General features: G+C 47.1%; 1 protein-coding gene across 3 annotated transcripts in view; it reads right to left on the bottom strand.

Moving 5' to 3' along the window:
• The window catches only part of LOC134410146 (myosin-16), a 57,806-nt gene that overhangs the window by 22,765 nt on the left and 15,283 nt on the right, over positions 1-19,758 (bottom strand). Inside the window, exons 14-26 of one of the 3 annotated variants that reach the window (XM_063143271.1) lie at positions 17,606-17,725; positions 17,136-17,139; positions 14,552-14,613; positions 13,789-13,876; positions 12,504-12,621; positions 11,440-11,560; positions 10,146-10,282; positions 9,322-9,403; positions 7,674-7,847; positions 5,645-5,872; positions 4,721-4,825; positions 2,214-2,300; positions 674-819 (exon numbers count right to left, since the gene is read on the bottom strand). In XM_063143271.1, coding sequence (XP_062999341.1) covers positions 674-819; positions 2,214-2,300; positions 4,721-4,825; positions 5,645-5,872; positions 7,674-7,847; positions 9,322-9,403; positions 10,146-10,282; positions 11,440-11,560; positions 12,504-12,621; positions 13,789-13,876; positions 14,552-14,613; positions 17,136-17,139; positions 17,606-17,725 — 1,472 coding nt within the window. Of the gene's footprint in view, positions 1-673; positions 820-2,213; positions 2,301-4,720; positions 4,826-5,644; positions 5,873-7,673; positions 7,848-9,321; positions 9,404-10,145; positions 10,283-11,439; positions 11,561-12,503; positions 12,622-13,788; positions 13,877-14,551; positions 14,614-17,135; positions 17,140-17,598; positions 17,726-19,758 lie in introns of all 3 variants that reach the window. The other 2 variants (XM_063143270.1, XM_063143268.1) reach the window with 2 other exon arrangements.

Raw genomic sequence — 19,758 nt, forward strand, 5'->3', positions numbered from 1 at the left:
ACTATTGCTGCCACTTGCTTGCTTGAGAGGCAGAGACCCAGTGAGCAAGGAGGCCACGGCATCTCCCACTCCTCCTTTTCACCACTATCGTTGTCTGGGCCAGAGCGAGAGACAGGTGAACCAACAAGTTGCCATGGTGAAGAGGAGGAGCAACTCCAGGGGGCGTATGTTACTGGGCCCTGGCTGAGGTGTGGGCCCTGGGCAGGTGTTCCACCATGCCTACCCTTGATGCTGGCCCTGACCTGAACCCACGGCAACCGTTTGTGGAATGGCTTGCCGGGAGAGATTCATCAACTTAACAGTCTTAAGGAATTTAAGACTGATCTCTTCCGGTAGGCCTACTCAGTGGAATTTTAAGATGCCTTTTTAATAATGTGCTATTATTATTTCAAATGTTTTAATCAGTTATATGTATTTTATGGTGTTTGCATTTGTGTTGTACCCCGCCTCGATCCAGAGGGAGAGCCGGGAACAAATAAATATATTATTATTATTATATTATTATTATTATTATTATTATTATTATTATTATTATTATTATTATTATTATTATTATCTGGCCCTTACCACAAACATCTCTCCTGTGTTTTTCTTCTGGCCAACCCACACTCCTCCCCTACTGCCTCAACAGCCTTCCCTTCAGCGCAGCCTGCGTTTCCGCACACAAACTTACTTCTTGACCACCTCTTCCAAGTCGAGCTTTGACCTTTCCATTTCGTTGAGATTGTCAATGGTCATTTTCAAGTCGCCCTCCGCTTTGCGACGGGCCTTCTCCACCTCGGCGCGGATTTTCTTCTCTTGCTCCCAGTTGTCTTCCAACTGGTTGGGGGTGGGGGGGGGGGGAAGAAGAAGAAAAAACAGTTGAAAGAAAGGGAGTTATCAGAGCAAAGAAAGAAAAACACTCTGGAAAGAGGGCGATGGGAGGGAGTCATTTTGATGAGACGGGCAACTTTCCCATCCATTTCTCTATCTATCAACAAGTGGGACCTGCAACAAAAAGTTGCAGCGTGACGAACTCCCTGATCAGGATTCCAGCCATTCCTTTCCATTCTCCTCCCACAACAATCATTCAGTTCTCCACGGCCACTGAGCAGGCCAAGTCCTTATTGGGTTGTTTTGAGGATTCCCCAACCCATTACGTGGTGGTTGGTTTTAACCTAAAGATACTTTAGGAAAATGTTGCTGAGCCTGCAGGATGCCTCCCTCTCATGCATGGACGGTGCTGTTTTAACGACATAAGCAACGGCGCTCATCCCTTAACATGCGAAATAAAGGGAATGGTAAGCCCACCCTCAGCATTCCTTACTCCACATGTGACCCAAAGCAGGACCCAGGAGGGGCAAATGAAAAACGGCAGGGCTAGACAAATATCCGCAGAGCTGATTCTCAATGGCTGGGATAGTAAAAAGGATTAGATTCCACCTCTGTGTGGTTCAGGAGGGCACCCTTTTACTTTCTAGCATTATTACCTAAAAATAGATTTGGGATCGATTAAAAACTCAACCTATGCTGCTAAATGCCTGGGAAAAGAGGAAAGTCTTGACCTGGCACCGAAAAAATAGCCATGTTGGTGCCAGGCGGGCCTCATCGGGAGGAGCATTCCATAATAAGTGGATGGCTTCCTGACGGGGGCGGATTCAATCTCTGCAATTGGAGACCACCTTCCCTCGATCTCGGACACTGGCTGGAAAGCGCAGAACAAGTTCCATTCAAAATGCTGATCAAAACACCACCATTAGGAATGTCCATCGCTGGGACATCCAGTTATTTTTTTGGCTCAACGGAGTTCCATGGCGTATATGACTGGATTTGCATCAGCAAGCTGAGCTGCGGGCTTCTCTCTGAACGCCAGGAATTTTTTTGCACCTGTTGTTTTTGGAACTTCCTGCAATTTGCAGAAATTATATCTGAATTTGCAGATTACTGCCAGATTTGCGCAAATTTGGCTGAAATTCCTGTAATTTGCACAAATTTGCCTGTAATTCGCACAAATTTGCCTGTAATTCGTGCAAATTGCAGAACCTTAAAAATGTGCAAAACTCCCAGAAAATCCACAAACTGGCACAACCCTCTGCAGATTGAATTGAGCAGCACAGCGGGAACCAAACCAAAGTCCAGGGGGGGCCAAGCCAAGGAAAACCCGTCAAACTCTACCCTCTCAAACAGATCTCTCTGACATAGTTAACTGCCACCACCCACCGAACGGCACTGACCTCATGAATCTGAGTGCTGAGTTTACTGTTGTTTTTGGTTAGATGATTCACTTTGTCCTCCTCAGCTTGAAGGTCATCTAGCGTTTTCTAAGAAGAGACACATAACAAGAGAAACCTGTCACCACCAAAGCAAACGGAAGAAGCCGCGGTGATTAATTGTCAATATCTCCAGGAGCAAGAAAACCCCAGGATGCCAGCTAATCTCAAACACGACTTTGTTTTAGGAATGTCCTTTCAAGTTTAAATGATAGCATGCCTTAGTTTTGGATTGTGCTCCAGATTTCTGCCTGAGCAAGATCAAAAGAATCCAAGCTAACGAGGGATATAATGGTGTCCAGTTCAATAGGGCTAGTAGTCTCTTACTCTAAGTGTTCCCTTACCCACAGGGCTGGTTCACATGCAACAACAACCCCCATGGTTTAGCATTATAAGAACAAGCCTAGCCTCCCCCTGGTTTTACATCAGGGGTGGGGAACCTCAGGCCCAGGAGCCACATTCAGCCGAGATACCCAGGCCCCCTTTCCTTGGCACTGACCATCAACCATTGGGTAGTTCCCCAACCTCTTGTGCATTCCCCCCCCCCCCATTCTAGAAGGCTGAAATGCCTCTCCGAAGGCCTGGCTACTGGCACTAAGAGCTGGATGCTAGATGATGCTGGTATTTTAGGCCAATGAGACCACATCACGGCAGTCCTTTTCCAGCTTTACTGGCTGCCAGTCCAGGTCTGGGCCCAATTCAAAGTGCTGGTATTGACATTTAAAGCCCTAAACGGCTTGGGGCCAGGCTATCTGAAGGAACGCCTCCTCCCATATGTACCTGCCCGGACCCTAAGGTCATCCTCAGGGGTCCTTCTCTGTGAGCCCCTGCCAAAGGAAGTGAGGCAGGTGGCTACCGGGAGGAGCAGGGCCTTCTCTGCTGTGGCACCCCGGCTCTGGAGTGAGCTCCCTAAGGAGGTTCGCTTGGCACCTACACTATATTCATTCAGACACCAGGTGAAGAAAACCTTTTTATTCTCTCAGCATTTTAACAGTCTATAAATTTAATTTTAACTTTGCTGTTTTAAATTTCCTTTTTAAACGTGTATTTCTGCACTGCTGCTGATTTTATCTTGGTTGTGCTTTTATATTGTGTTTTATATCATGTGTTTATACTGTTTGTTTTATACTTTGAATGGTTTTAATTTTTGTGAACCACCCAGAGAGCTTCGGCTATTGGGCGGTATAGAAATACAATAAATAAATAAATAAACAAATGAATAAATAAATGTTCATTATCTTGGCCGTGTGCAGCTCCCACACCCCCAGGAACTTCTCCGAAGTGGAATTTGGGCCTTGAGCTAAAACAGGCTCAACACCCCAATGTTCAGCACCTTTAGATCGCCTCTGCTCCTGAAGGCACAGTATAGTTTTGTTTTTTTTTAAACCCAATCAGTCAGTAAATGTAACTGAAATAGTCTGGGGCCAGGCTATTTGAAGGTCCATCTTCTTCACCCGCCCTGCATACCTGGAAAGGAAAGGAACCTCTCGTGCAAGCAATGAGTCATTACTGACTCTTGGAGGGACGCCAACTTTCGCTGACGTTTTCCTGGCAGGCCTTATAGCGGGGTGGTTTGCCGTTGCCTTCCCCGGCCATGATTCCCTTTCCCCCAGCTAGCTGGGTACTCATTTTACCGACCTCGTGCAGATGGAAGGCTGAGTCGACCCTGAGCCGGCTGCCTGAAACCAGCTTCCGCTGGGATTGAACTCAGGCCGTGGGGAGAGTTTCAGCTGCAGAAACTGCTGCTTTACCGCTCTGTGCCACACGAGGCTCATCCTGCATACTGCAGTCATAATTGGAGGTTCTGCTCCGTTTGTCTTTGCTATTGGAGGTTCGGTTAGCTGGGAGGCAAGACAGGGCCTTCTCAGTGGTGGCACTAAAACTACAGACTTGCCTAGTTTGGGAAGGCCCAGTGAGCTTCCTTTCCTTTGGATCACAGAATCATAGAATAGCAGAGTTGGAAGGGTCCTACAAGGCCATCAAGTCCAACCCCCTGCTCAATGCAGGAATCCACCCTAAAGCATCCCTGACAGATGGTTGTCCAGCTGCTTCTTGAATGCCTCTAGTGTGGGAGAGCCCACAACCTCCCTAGGTAACTGGTTCCATTGTCGTACTGCTCTAACAGTCAGGAAGTTTTTCCTGATGTCCAGCTGGACCTTTAGGCAAACTGTATGTGTGTGTAATTATTATTTTTAAAATTTGTTTCATCAGGAGTTTCTATTGATTTATTTGGAGTTCTCCTCCTGCTGCTATTAATGATATTATTCATCTTTAGTTTTTCAACTGTTATATTAGCTGCATGTTATCGTATATCCTTTTTAGCGTAGTGTAAGCCACGCCCTTGGGGCCTCCAGGGGCGAAAGGCAAAGTTTTAAAAAGTCCAATAAATAAATAGGTAAACCGCTAACAGTTCCTAACCATGAATTTGGGGTTGTGGAGACAAAACAGAGAATGGAGCTGCCCCCCCTTACCTGGTGTAGCTCCTCCAAGGCCCTCTTCTCTTTCTGGAGTTTGGCGACGGTGTCGTCTCGTGCCTGGAGGTCGCTAGTCAAGGTTCGCACTCTGTGATCCAGAGCCTGGAGAGAAGGAAGGCGAATTAATACGGACGAAGACATGACCCAGTTCGTTGAGCCTAGCAGAATCAAAGGGTTACATCGAGCACGAATCCTGCTTAGAGTAGACCCACTGAAACGAACGGGGCAAGTTACTCGTGACTAGAGGAGAGCGAATTCACTCTCACCCGCCTTGGCGGACGCTCGCCGTTTCATGACGGTGGTCTGCCGCCGTTCTCCTGAGGCTCGGCTCGGCCCGTTGGGTGCTCAACAGGCCCCTGCCCAACCGACTGAAATTGTACACTTCCCCCTACGGTGCTAATGGGGAAGTTCACGATTTCGGCAGCTAGTGTGGGCAGCTGTCGAGCACTCACACGGGGGCCTACAAGCGCTTGAGTGCCCTTCCATGCTGACGCCAAGTGTGCCCGACTGGGTCTTGGAGCACCCGCTGGAATCCTGGGCCGAGTTGGGCGTTGGGACATCCCTACTCATGACTAACTTCGGTTGCATTCATTTCACTGGGTTGAAGTAGGACTTGCATTGGATGCTAACCAAAGACAAGGCCCTGACCAGGAAAAGGAACTTGTCTTCTCCGGAAGTCACAGAAGATAGAAGCCCACATATTCTTCACTAGGCCTAATCCAGACCTTCTGCCCTGGTGCCCCTTCGTCAAACTGTCTGTGCCCCACCCACAGCTTATCCTTTGGGGCAGTAGTTCCCTGGCCGCGGGAGATGATATTCTGAGGAGAAGCTCTGGAGGAACCATCCCCAAAGCTGTTTGGGATTTTCAGCCTACAATCAACACCACATACAACTTTTTTTGTTAAAAAAAAAAAGGCAGACCTGCTTCTCTTTCTCGGTCTTGGCAAGGGTGGTTTCCAGACCCTCGAGGTCTCTCTTGAGATCGCTCAGCTCTCCCTCCAGCTTGCGCTTGTTGGCGCCCAGAGAGGAGGCGGCGCTTTCTTCCTCCTCCAGGCGCTCTTTCATGTCGGAGATCTGGCCCTCCATGTCCATCTTGGCCTTCATCATTTGGGTGAGGCGCTCCTCGGCATCCATCAGGTTCTCTTGGTCCTGAAAGAAGGGACGGACCCGTACGGATGAACCCACTTGGAAACCGTGACCACTGTGGTCCTCTTGCGCGGAATGCAACTACCTCTAGAAGAACTGCACATGTCCTCTCAAGAACCACAGTGGGCCGGTTGGTGGGAACGCTGTGCCATGCGCTCAGGCTGCAGGCAGGGCCAGACCTACCATGATTTATTTACTTATTATTATTGCATTTATATCCCGCCTTTTTTTCTACCAAGGAACCCAAGGCAGCATACATAATCCTCCTCCTCCTCTCCATTTTATCCTCACAACAACAACCCTGTGAGGTAGGTTGGGCTGAGAGGCTGTGACTGGCCCAAAGTCACCCAGTGGGTTTCCATGGCCGAGTGGGGACTAGAACCCGGATCTCCCAACTCCCAATCCAACACTTTAGCCACTACATCACACTGGCTCCTTCAGGGGGCTAAATCTGAAGAGTGCAGAGACCCCTTCAGGGGGCTAAATGTGAGATTGTGAAGGAGCAGCAACAACAGTTAGGACAGATGGGTCAATCTGTCAAGCTCAATTTCACCCTTTCTTACCACCAAGAGAACTCTATTTATTCATTTATTGCATTTCTATACCACTCAATAGCCCAAATCACCATACTCTATGGATGAATGTGCTTTACTGTGTTAGGATGCAGGCACTAGATCAATGGGAAACCGCCACAGCTCCGCTCTACTTGTCCTGCGGCCCTCATTAAACCTAGGTGCACAGCAACAATAATGAACATAGGAAGCTGCCTTATACTTAGCCAGGCCATTGGTCCATCTAGCCTAGTATTGTCGACACTGACTGGCAGCAGCAGCTCTCCAGGGTTTCAGGCAGGATTCTTTCCTTGCCCTATCTGGAGAAGCTGGGGATTGAACCAGGGACCTTCTGCACGCCAAGCATGTGCCCTATCACACTGAGCTATGGTCCCTGTGCAACATAATAATGACATAACGGGATGTTTATTTTAACAGCTGTCAACATGCTACATGAACTTGGGCCATTTTGCATCCTTGCCCAGGTTGTGCCCCGCAATGGTGGCCTCACCCTCACTGTACTACTACATGAAACCCACGTGTAGATCTTCACATCTGATTATCGTATCTGTGGATCGGTTGTGCCACGTACAAGAAGTACACACACGCTAAGCCTGCAGTCAATCCATAAGGCGCCAAGGGACCCAATCCAGGGTATCTGGCAGTAGGATCCCAGCACCTTACTCTCTGCACTGCTGGGGCAGCTCTCACACAGCAGAGGGAGCTCTTGGTCTGAACTTCGCTGCTCTACAGTGCCACTGGGAAAATGGGAAGCGAAGGGTATTGCAGTTCATCAGCCTAGCTGGGCCAAGTGACATGGGAAGCTAACAGGGGCCTGGCTAGCTTTATAGAACTGTTGCCTCAGTCTTAGCAACTCATCAGATGGAGTAGCTGCTCGATAGACAGATTTGCCTTTTGGAATCCTGGCCACCTGCCTATACCGGATTACGTCTCCTATCTCTGACCCCTTGAACTTATAGTTGCTGATCTGTGGGGATCTGAACTTTTGCAAACTTTGGACGACCATGCTATCTGCCTCTGGCTCCTTTCACTGCCGTTCTTAGATCCATGCCTGCCCTCAACCAAGCTATTTGCCTCTGGGCCCCTCTGACTCTTTGCAGATTCAACCCCCGCCCCCCGGGGCCTGACACAATCACCGCTTCCTTGTGTATGCAGAGCTCAAGCATGTGCACGTGCAACAGTTGGGCACGATAGCCAAGAAAGCAACCCTAGAATGGGCTTTGGAGACTCACAGCCTGCAGCTGGATGGTCAAGTCATTCTTCTCTTGGCTAAGAGTGGCCGTTTTTTCTTCCAGCTCTTTGATCCGATCCATCAATTCCTGTGTCTTCGCCATGGCGTTCCTTAGCTCTTCCTCTTTCTCTTTCATCTCCTCCTCCTGCCGGGCTACGTTCAGCAGAGGCTTCACCTGCAGGCAGGGGAACCCAAATTGCGAAGTGAAGAACAGGAGGGGACGTTCCCCTTTAATCACCCCCTATTCAGAATGCGGCTAAGTGGGTCTCACTTCATTGCTGGGTTTTTAAGCAAAGTGTGTGTGTGGAGGGGTGTGTGTGTGCAGAGGTTGGAGGTTTCCTAAAAGAGATGGCTGTAAGAACTAGAGAGCCCTGAATGGGTTGGATCTCACCAAGACACCCAGGAATGCACATGCCAGAGACATCTGGAAAGGGACCCAAGAAAATAGGAGAGTCAGGCTGGGTCATGATACTGGTCGACAGAATTACGCATAGGATGGAGAAAGTGAATAGGGAGATATTTTTCTCCCCCTCTCATAAAACCAGAGCCCAATGGGATCGTCTCATGAAGCTGAACGGTGGATGATTCACGACAGATCAAACGACTTCTTCACACAGCGCACAGGGAATTTGCTAGCACAAGATGTAGCGATGGCCCCCAATGTGGATGGATTGAAAAGGGATTGGACAAATTCCCGTTGGAGAAGGCTATCAACGACAGCTAGTCCTGATAGCTATATGCTACTTCCAGTAGCTGAGGCAGTAGGCCTAGTTGCTGGGGAACATGGGCGGGAGGGTGCTGTTGCACTCACGTCTTGCTTGTGGGTTCCTGTTCTACCGTTGGTGGCTTTTCTTTTAGTCTCACCAGTTTGCCTTTTGGGAAAAGAGTGTTTTGCGACCAGCCATGCCCACCTTGGCAGTTATTTTATGAATGGGCAAGGCGCCCCCTTGGCCGCCATTTTCTGAGAACACCTACAAGATTCTCTCCAAATTTCAGATGTTCCGGCACACCCAAAAAGGCTTCGGACCTTTGCCGTGAGCAGAATTTTATTCACGGGATCTCTGTATCCAAGCCATTATGGGACTTTGAATATTAGATTTGAATTATGTTACTGTAGACGAATTTGAGGAGCATCTGCTAAAAGGTGGCATATAGGTTCGTTCATATCTATCAGGAATGAGCAACTTCCAAGTCTCTGGGGGACAGATGTGGCCTTCAGAAGCCACTGGAGGCCACATCTGTCCCCGCTGCCACCGCCACGCTGGAGTGCAATTTTGCTTCAAAACAAGGCACCTGCTCCTCACCCCCCCCTCCTTGTTTTCAAGAGAAGTTGCCAGGCATTTGGTCGCTGAGGCACCAAATTTCAGCAGCAGGGACGCTGGTAGGAGCTGCAAAACAGACAGTTTGCATTCAGGTTCCAGCAATAGTGCCAGCTGTTTATCGAGGTATCCCTTTTCGTGGGAAATGGTTTCTTCCTTTCACCTCGTTAACGGTTAACTGAGATTCACAACGAGGCTCCTTATCGCTGAATAAACACACCGGAGAACTTCCCCTCGCAATTTCTTATTTTCAAACCCCAACGATCCCCCCACCCACTGATAGCGCAGGGTGCTGAGCTGCGCGCCGCGCTCCTTCCGCCATTTCCTCACCTTGTTGTACAGCTTCCACCAGCCCCAGAACCGCATCTGCAAGAACTTGCGGACATTTCTCTGGACGAGCATCAAGCCCAGCCTGTGATGGAAAGAGAAACAGGGGGTTGGGCCATAAACAAACAGCAAACGTGTGCCTACGAAGGGCAGGGGAGAGCTGAAACACTGAACAATGCTGTTGCTTCACACAAACGGAGAATCCATGGGATGGGAGCCAAAGAACATACCAAACTCAACTTTACAGCATCAGGTGGCCATTGGTCTATCTAGCCCAGGGGTACAGAACCGCGGGCCCAGGGGTTAAATCTGGCCTGCTGGGGGAGGGGGGATCCCACACTCCACGGTTCCTTAGAGGGTTACGCCCCTGTGATGGAAAGCCCACCATTTTCCTAGGCAGTTGGTTCCATTGTCTGACTACTCTGATTTGTTAGGAAGCTTTCCTGATGTTCAACCAAAATCTGCCTCCCTGAAATTTCTGTTTGCATCCTACAGTCTTGGCTGATGGAGAACTGGTTTCAGTCCTCTTCTGCCTGACAACCCTTTAGGCATTTGAAAAGTGCTACCTTGTTCCCCTGCAGTCATCTCTTTCCAGAGATAAACATACACAGTTTTTTCCATCTTCCCTTGCAGGGCTTAGTTTCTAGTCCCCAGATCATTTTTATTGCCCTTCTCTGAACTCAGTTCAATTTATCTGACTCCTACTTCAAATGTGGTGTCCAGAACCGGTGAGGTCTGACCAGTGCAGAGTAGGGTGCAACTATCACTTCCCAGGATCAAAGGAGTGAAGGGCAGATACGAGATGGGGGACAGGGGGGGATCAATACCTTCTCTCCAGCATCTTTTTAAACTCAATCCTCATCAGGAAGCCACGGAGACGGCACTGCAACATGGTCATGATCTTGGCCAAACGTTCGTCTCGCATGTCCTCCAGCTTGGCTAAGACTCCGGCACGGAAGAACACCTTAGAAAACAGGGATCCGTGTGTCCATCAGTCCATGCACAGGGTTAATGTTCTCACAGCTAGTCGCTAAGCTCTACCATGCATGCGATTTCTAAGTTCAAGGGGAGCTCTTATAGACAAATAATAGCAGAAAGATCTATAGCAGAAAGATCTCCCACACTAGAGGCCTTCAAGAGGCAGCTGGACCACCATCTGTCAGGGATGCTCCTGCATTGAGCAAGGGGTTGGACTCGATGGCCTTGTAGGCCCCTTCCAACTCTGCTATTCTATGATTCTATCCGTGGCCACTAGTGAGGACAAGTGGGAACTGCAATGAAATGTTGTAGCATGCTCCCCTTCAGGGTTCCAATCAGCCAGCCATTTCCTCTTCCGCAATACTCCATTTCCCCCTCCCTCCCAGTTTTTTTTTAAATTTCCCCCCTCCCAACAGTAATTCGTTCATCATTCTTCTGCTATTGAGCATGTTCAGTCCTCTCTGGACTATTCTGGGAGTTGAAATATTGTGCACTTTTCTCCTAATATATGTAATACACATTTCCCCCCTCTATTATATGCATTTGTGGCTGGCAATTTTTCTTGACTATAACGCATTTTTGTACTTTACTTTCACTAGCACACACATGTTCTGACTGGAGAACTCCATCAAGGAATTCTAAAAGATACGAAAAAACGCGAACAGCACAAATTTCTCCCTCGTCCCTGCACATCCCCAGAATGTCAAATCTGAGATGCTGGCTGTGTATTGGGCAACCCATGTTTGAAGACGTACAAAGATTTTGTTTGTGTTCGCGAAACATCCCGAAATGTCATGTTCACAATCCCAAACGTAAGCGGTAGAATGTTCGCAAATTCTAAAAAATTGTGCCAGCATTCGAAAAATGCATTTTTGTGGGGTAAAAATGCACATTTGTATGTTTTAGTCGATGGCGGAAAGTGCACACTTTTGAAAAATATGTACAGAAATGCACATTTTCGCCCTTCGAAATGGGCGCGTCCCGTTTGAACAAGCTGAAAACCAGATTGAAAAATGGGAGAAATGCAAAATGAGCTTGCAGCTGCCTTTCGAAACATTTTGTTGAGCTTGAAAATTGCTTGGTATTCCAACCCACACTGATGACCCTACTCCCAGAAATCCAATGGGAAACCCATAACAATACCTTTGTATGTCCAATTTTGTACTCATTCTCTCCCAATTCAATAGATCCAAGCAAAAGTTCTGAGGCCTTCTTATTGTCCACAAATCCCTGAGGGATGACATTTGGGTTCAGCACCTGGTATCTGAAGTCAGGGAAACACAAACAAACATTGAGAAGTGTTTAACAACCAATATCCATTAGGATGGTAGGTCCCAAAGAATAAGGATAAACTTTGTATTGGAACAATCTTTAATATGGAACAATGTGCATGTCCTCCTAAACTACCTAATTTTCCGAGCCCTTATGACAGCTAAGAGACTGATACTATCACGTTGGAAGGATGTATGTTCACCTCCCATAACGCAATGGACTGAGGATTTAACAACGCTCTCAACATTTGAACGGGTGTTATATAGATGCCACTTATGAATGGATAAATACATTTTTTAATGAATGGTGTATCCTATGCATGTAATGCTTATTCTTTTCTTTTCTTTCCATGATTTGTTTTCTATTCTATTTTGTTCAATTCACAGTAAAAAAACCAAAACGAAACAAAGAAGCTAAGAAGAAAGGGGAACGTTTCATCCCTGTTTCAGCTTTCCCTGGCAAAGCCCTTTTTATCCAGGTTGAAGAGAAACACCTGTACATTAACTATCATCTATCGTAAATTGCTTTGGGATTATTCCTTTTTTAAAAAATGAAAAATGGTATAGATTTTTTTTAAAAAAATGAATAAATAAATCCCAGCTATCTGAGTGCGCAGATATTCTTTATTTTATTAATTTATTTGTAATATTTATATACGGCTAAATATAATAAAATTCCTAAGCAATTCACATATTCATATCTAGATGGATATTTAACCTCCTCGCCACCCCACAGCACATTTATTTATTTGTATCAGTGATGCGGAACCATAAGCCGGGGGCCAGATCTGGCCACACCATGCCCCCTTCCCCTGGTCCACCCGGGAAACCGGTCAGTAGCCAGGGAAAAGGGGCTGGGACCAGGGGAAAAGGGAGCTCTAGAGAGCACCTCTGCCATCAGGAACAGAGGAAATGTAAAAACGAGCGAAGATTCACCTTTGTTTGAACTCAGGGTACTGCAGTCTGTTGGGGAAACCTTTCCTGCAAATACGGATGCCTTCGAGTACACCGTTACAGGCCAGCTGGTGCAAGATCAAGTGGGCATCAACCACTCCTGCAAAGCCATCGAACAAAAGTCAGCATGGCCACACCATGACTGCAATTGCAAAAACCACGACCACCACGAGACTCTCGCTTGATCATGGTAGACTCAAACCAACCCAGTCAGGATGCTACCTTATAACTGAACACATAACCCGGAAGGAGAGGGGCTGACTGTAGGGCTATAAACCTCTCAGACTCTCTCGGGCCTGTGCTGCGATAACAGCTCCCTATAGGTCCCCTTTGGGCAGCCCCTTGTTCCAGTTCTTGGGAACTTTTGCCTTGGCTCCAGTTTCTTCTGGTTTCCCTCCGTCTTAGTGCCCTGCCACAATCAATACACCCATTCTACGGATCCCGACACCTTTGCTAAATCTAGAGCTCTAGCTTGCTTGGATTCCAGATATGAGGAACCGACCCCAAAAACCAGGTCTGAATTTCAATCTCTGTGCAATACATCTTGCTGAGTTGTCACACAGACTTCCCCGCCCCACCTCCCCAATCCAGGACTTGACCACCAACCCATCTTTGGCCATGTCTCCTACCTCTAACCCTTTTTGATCTTTGCTGACTTGTCCTCGAATTTGACCTTCCTTTTTGTCGTCTACCCTATCATCTGCCTTGCCCTGTCTTAGCACATTGCCAAGGCCTGATGCAAATGGAGGCCCTTGCTATGATAGCATCAGATGGAGATCTCGCAGTGTTACTGTCCGGAAGCAGGGGAGAGCCCAAGTGTGGTTTTGAAGTGAATCAATACACATTACCACCTAGAGTGGGGTTGGGGTGGGCATAACAAGGGAGAGGGCCTTTTCAGTGGTGTCCCCCCAATTATGGAATGATCTCCCCGACGAGGCCCGCCTGGCGCCAACATTGTTATCTTTTCGGTGCCAGGTCAAGACTTTTCTCTTCTCCCAAGCATTTAACAGCATTTAACAGCATATGATTCTCCTCCCCTCCCTTTTATCCACACAACCACCCTGCGGGATAGGTTGGGCTGAGACTGGCCCAAAGTTACCTAGAGTCAAATATCAAATTTTATTACAGTCATAGACCAGCAGAGTAGTAACTAGAACTCAGGTCTCCCGAGTTCCAGTCCCACACACTAACCGCTACACCACACTGTCGCCCTTTAAGAGATGTCGAACGATTCTCACACTTCGCGGTCAAAAGCCAACCCACGTACCGGACTGCTTGAACTCATTGGGAACGATGCAGCGCACAAAATGAGGGGAGGTGCTGTGCAAGGTGGCCATCAGCTTGTTCAGCTGCTCCTGAAACGCGAGGAGGAGAAATTAATAGAACCAGAGAAGGGTGCTGAAAAATATACGTTGGCTGACTTGCGAAATGGGTATAAAAGGCCGCTCTGCTCTCAGAAACAGCCTGTGGAGCACCCTGAGTCATCCTGAGTCAGCGCAGGAATTCCCCCCAACAACAGGATGCTCCTTTTAGGGTAGAAACCATCGCTATCTCTTCAGAAACTCAAGGAACAAGGCCCGGTTTGAGCAAATGCCACCATAAGTTCCAAGTCTGGAGTTGTTCACTCCTCAACAACCCAGGGTTTTAGGGCTCAGACATCATGGTATTTATCGCAGTGAGAGTGGGCATCTGAACAGGAACCAGCATGCTCCCGCTCGTCTTCTCATCAACCCACGGTTAACAGACCCTGGGTTGTTACGATGTGCGAACTGGATCACTGTGTTCCCAGGTGCTGGGTAGCCATAAGTAACTAGCTATAGTTTCTTAGCACATGCGCATTACTCCACAGCGAAACAAATGCATCCCAAACTGGTGCATGGGATGATCTACACACAGATTTATTTGCCACACAGAAATCCTTGGCAGGAAAGTGGTTTCTTGTTGTTTTGGAGAAAGAATTCATGTGTTGTGTTGTAACTCATTTGTTGTGGTGCGCTGTAGCCTGTGGTCAGAGATGGAGGTAATCTTACCCTGTAGAAGTTGGAGACAGTCATAAAGGAGGATCCTCTTTTCTGCTTCTTGGTTCCTGAAGCTGAAGATAATAATGAAATGCAGGTGACTCAAGGGTTTACCGAAATTAGTGTACTTAACACACACATACACACACACACAGCCAAAGGCTACTTTCTGTCACATCTCTAATTGTTTACCAACTGTTGATTGACTAAGGGTCAACCTATATGTTACTTTAAAGCAGGGATGGGGAACTGGAGACCCACCAGATGTCGTTTGACTATAAAACTCATGGCCCCTGGCCATTGATTGTGCATGCTGGGGCTGATGGGAAATGTAGTCCAGCAACATTGTTCACTGTTTTTAACTTTTGTAAACCACCCAGAGAGCTTCGGCTACGGGGAGGTATATAAATGTAATGAATAAATAAATAAAATAAATAAACATTGGGAGGGAAACAGATTCCTCACCCCTGCTTTAAAGGCATAATTAGCAGTTTCTTCTTCTTCTTTTTTTTACTCAAAAGTAAATGTAGGAAACCCAATCAAGCTCTGGACCACAACACAAAGGGCAGAAGTATGGACATTAGAGGGTCTTTGCCCCCCAGCTATGGTCCTGATCCAGATTGTGGGAGGGGGCTATGCCTGCAATTTACATTGCCAAAAGCTGATTCATTTGTTGCCCCAGGTCACTTTTTGGCCATGAAAAATTGCCGATCTGGATCAGGACCATAGCGAGGGACGAGGGGTTAAAGCCCCACACCTCCCACACTGAGTTTTTTTTTAAAAAAAAGACATCACTGCTAGCTACGTCTTCAAAGTAATGCATGGTTTGCCTCTAAGGCAACCGTTGCAATACCAGCAGAATGTTTCCAGTGGATTTGGGTAACGTGGCTTTGCATGTAAAAAAAATAACGCCCATTCATAGGCATTTAAGTTGCCTTTTAAAACTGCTGAGCCATAGACGAACAACAACAACTGCTACGCAGACAGAAAGATTTTCAGGCTGGCAGATGCCTGACATTTATCTGGTCAACTGGCGGACACTCAGCACCACAAGGGAACGCTCTGCTTTCTCTTTAAGCCAGCGGTGAAGCGGAATCCTCCTCCCGCTTCTTTTTCTCCAACATCAGTGTGTGCCTAGAGAGCTGTTTTAAAATGCCGTCATTCAAATAAAGCCATCGTCAAGCATCATGGAGCACCCAATGCTTCCGGCAATACCGAAAGGCAGAACGAGCGGGGAACACAGGTCTTTGAAGAGCACGTTCCGCTGCAAGAAAGGGAGGCCTCACAGAACCCCGGGCCAAGCTGCAGTCTCAATACACCCCCCCAAATAAAATGGTAGATTGATTTTATTTTGCCACAATGGTAAAGTTTGTTGTTTTTCCCCAATCCAGTGGTCCAGCGGTAAATTTCAAAGTGCAGGCACTCATCATGACAGTCCCCGTAGCCACGCCTCCAAGGAGGGTCTGGAAAATGCAGGCAGCTGTGTCGATTCCTATCAACAAACCAGTTCTAGCAGTTTTCACCAGGAACAGGTCTTTTGCAAAGCTCTGCTCCTGGATGGGTCTTCATTGCCCGTCCAACACAAAGCTGCCTCAAAATATTTTGTATTACGACAGAGAACGATATCTTGTTGCTGGGAAAATTCATTTCCCGCCAGCTACTGAGAGGACTGCAGGTAAGCTCAGAGGGAATAGGGAGTTCTAAGGGGATGATAGGTCATGTCAGCATCCCTGCTCATCGAAAAGTACCGGGGCTGCATCTCTGCGAGCGCTGCTCATATCTGAAAAAGGACCATAAAGAATCGTAGAATTTTAGAGTCAGAGGAAGGCTTGGAAGTCATGTAGTGCTGCCAATGTTTTGGACTACAAAGTCCACCATTCCTGACCATGGGCCATGCTGGCTGGGGATGATGGGCATTGAAATACTGGTTCCTCTCTATTCGGACCTGGTTAAGCCTCATCTAGAGTATTGCGTCCAGTTCTGGGCTCCACAATTCAAGAAGGACGCAGACAAGCTGGAGCGTGTTCAGAGGAGGGCAACCAGGATGATCAGGGGTCTGGAAACAAAGCCCTATGAAGAGAGACTGAAAGAACTGGGCATGTTTAACCTGGAGAAGAGACGATTAAGGGGAGACATGATAGTGCTCTTCAAACACACGAAAGGCTGTCACACAGAGGAGGGCCAGGATCTCTTCTCGATCCTCCCAGAGTGCAGGACACGGACTAACGGGCTCAAGTTACAGGAAGTCAGATTCTGGCTGGACATCAGGAAAAACTTCCTGACTGTTAGAGCAGTATGACAATGGAACCAGTTACCTGGGGAGGTGGTGGGCTCTCCCACACTAGAGACATTCAAGAGGCAGCTGGACAACCCTCTGTCAGGTATGCTTTAGGGTGGATTCCTGCGTTGAGCAGGGGGGTTGGACTCGATGGCCTTATAGGACCCTTCCAACTTTACTTTTCTATGATTCTATGAAGTCCAAAAGAGATGAAGGGCACCAGGTTGGGGAAGGCTGACTGAGCCCACCTTCCTGCTCAGCGCAGGGCCTAAGTTGCAGGGTGCAACTACATCGTCACTGAGAGATGGGTGTCCAGACTCGGCTTAAATACTTCCAACAGAGGAGAGCCCACCACCTCACATGGGATTCCCGTTTCGATGCCCAAGAGCTTGTAGCATTCAGACGTTTCTCCTAATGTTTAGCCAAACTCTGCTCCCTTGAAATTCCCACCAATTAGTTCTGCCTTTGCCTAATATGAGCCTGCCCAATGGTTAGGAACTTTGTTGGAAGCCATGTTCCGGACGCTCTCGCCTTTGAGGCGGGTAGTGACACGCTGTACAGCCTTCTCTGTGGTGGCCCCACATCTTCAGAACTGCCTCCCCAAGAACTTCTTTGTCAGGCATCTGCTTTGTTAGCATTATAGGACCACGATGTTTACTCTTTCTCTGAATCCAGCCTACCTCACAGGGTTATTGCAAGCAGCAAATGGGTATCACCTCCAGGCAGACCAACCTGCCGCTGTTCAGGGGGAGGGGATAGTTGCAAAGAGAAATTCACTGACCTGCGGCCTCCTCTTCTTTAAAGAGTGTGCAGAGCAAGGCCATGCCAGACTTCTGAAACAAGCCCACCACCGTTTCATTCAGGGGGTCTTTGTTTTTCTCCAGCCACCCGGTGATATTATAGCCCACCTGAAGTAAGAGAGAAAGAAAAGATGGTACAGAGATGTTGCAGGCAGCAGCGCCTAGTGGATGTCTGCAGCATGGGCGGAAGGGGTAAAAATCAGCCCTGGATTGGGAAGCCAGGGACAGGTGTCTTTGGAGAAGTGAAGGCATGGGCAATGGTGGAGGCCGCTAACACATTGCCCCAAAAGAGGAAATGCATCATCCCACCACAAGAAAGAGGACAAAAAGGACACCAATTTTGGGGGAGTTATGAAAATGCAACAAATTAATAAATAAATAATACCTGTGCATGCAAATATCAGTGGAGGCTGGGGGCTGTGATTCTTGTGGGGCGGTGGATGCATTCTGCGTTTCAGTCAGAAGCAGCCAGGACTGACAATAAAAGAGCTCTCCAATGTGATGAACCTTATCCCCAGAATAGTTTTAGCTCCTTGGACAGCTCCTTTAGAGTTCGGGACGGTCCTGATGGAAACCCAAAATGGAATCGCAATCCCACTGAAATCAGAGCCACCAGCCTCCACTGGAAAATGTATATGTTTAGGTGCACACTTAAAAACAATAATTTAAATAGAAAGGCAGTACGTCTCACCATAGTGGAAAAACCTGACTAGGTGGTCTGTGTGCATACCTGTTCAAGTCTGGTGCTCACTGAATGGGCTATTTTAAAGTCCCTGCTGCTCTATCTTCTTAGGGCTTTTACTCTTTAACCTGGACTTAGACTGGACACATCTTCAAATAGAGGTCTAAATCCTGCCAGTTCTAAAAAATAGAGGATTGTCCGTTCCTGGCATGAACAAACCCCTACACTACGTTCATCATCTAAGACCCTCCTCTAAGGCCCTCCTCGGTGGTGGCCCCCCAATCATGGAATAATCTCCTCGATGAGGCCTGCCAGACCCCAACATTATTCTCTTTTTAGCGCCAGGTTAAGACTTTCCTCTCCGTTCAGTCTTTTGCCAACATATAATGAGGTTTTAATCAAGTCCTTATTCATATTGCTGATCATTCAAAACTGTTTTAGACTTATGTGTGTCTTTGTGTGTGCTGTCTGTTTATATGTTTGTATGTAAGTGGTTTTTATAATGTATTTTTAAGGCTTTAATCTTTGTAAACTGCCCAGAGAGCTTCAGCTACTGAGCAGAATAAAAACATAAGAAATGAACGCTCGTAAAGTAGGCCACCTGGCCACCCTAAGAAAGGAGAGTTCAGGAATAAAAAGGACAATCCTTTTGAATGTGGGGATAAGAAAATGTACGGCTGAGACACAGTGGGAGCAGTTTTAATTGACTGAGTATTTGCACAGTGCTCACCCAGCAAAACAAAAGTCCTGAGGAGAAAAATTAAAACGGGGCTGCTTTAGGCTCTGAGTCTGGGGGAGGCTTTCTGCTAAAACAGGAGTTACAGGGCCACAATGAAAAAACAAACACGTTTAGTTGATTATTGGAAAAATAATTATGTTAGAGAAATTAATATATATTCTTGCTTTACTATATAATAAAACATTGCTTGGGAGATATGTGATATTCTGATCTTATGTGCTATCTAATCTATTTAGTTCAGTTTACATTTAATTTATTTTGGGATGTTTTGTGTAGTGTTATGAAAATTTTATTTATTTGATACAAAATGTACTTAATTTGTTCTTAGATATTAATAGGCGTGCTATGCTGAGTGGTTTGTTTGTTTTTTGTTAAATAGCTGAAATAATTGACAGTGTATAATGAATATGTTGTATGGCAGTATGTTGTATATATATTTTTAAAATAAATAAAGCATTAAAACTTGAAAAACAACAACACATGTTTACTCAAAAGTAAGGCTGTTTCAAAATGAGGGAGGGAGGGAATGTGTGGCGACTGTGAGGAGTGAGGAAAGGGGGAGGGGCAACACTTGCCATTTGGCTACGGCCCGCCCACAACGTGGACGGAACATAGCGTGACGCACACTCTAGAAGAGCAGCGCACCCCCTGAAGAGCAGACGCTCGACTGCAATTCCGTTTGTAGCTTACAAGAGAAAAGAAATGATTTGGTAGGGATGG

This window comes from Elgaria multicarinata, chromosome 17 (genome assembly GCF_023053635.1).
Source record: "Elgaria multicarinata webbii isolate HBS135686 ecotype San Diego chromosome 17, rElgMul1.1.pri, whole genome shotgun sequence".
In the NCBI taxonomy this organism is placed as follows: Eukaryota; Metazoa; Chordata; class Lepidosauria; order Squamata; family Anguidae; genus Elgaria; species Elgaria multicarinata.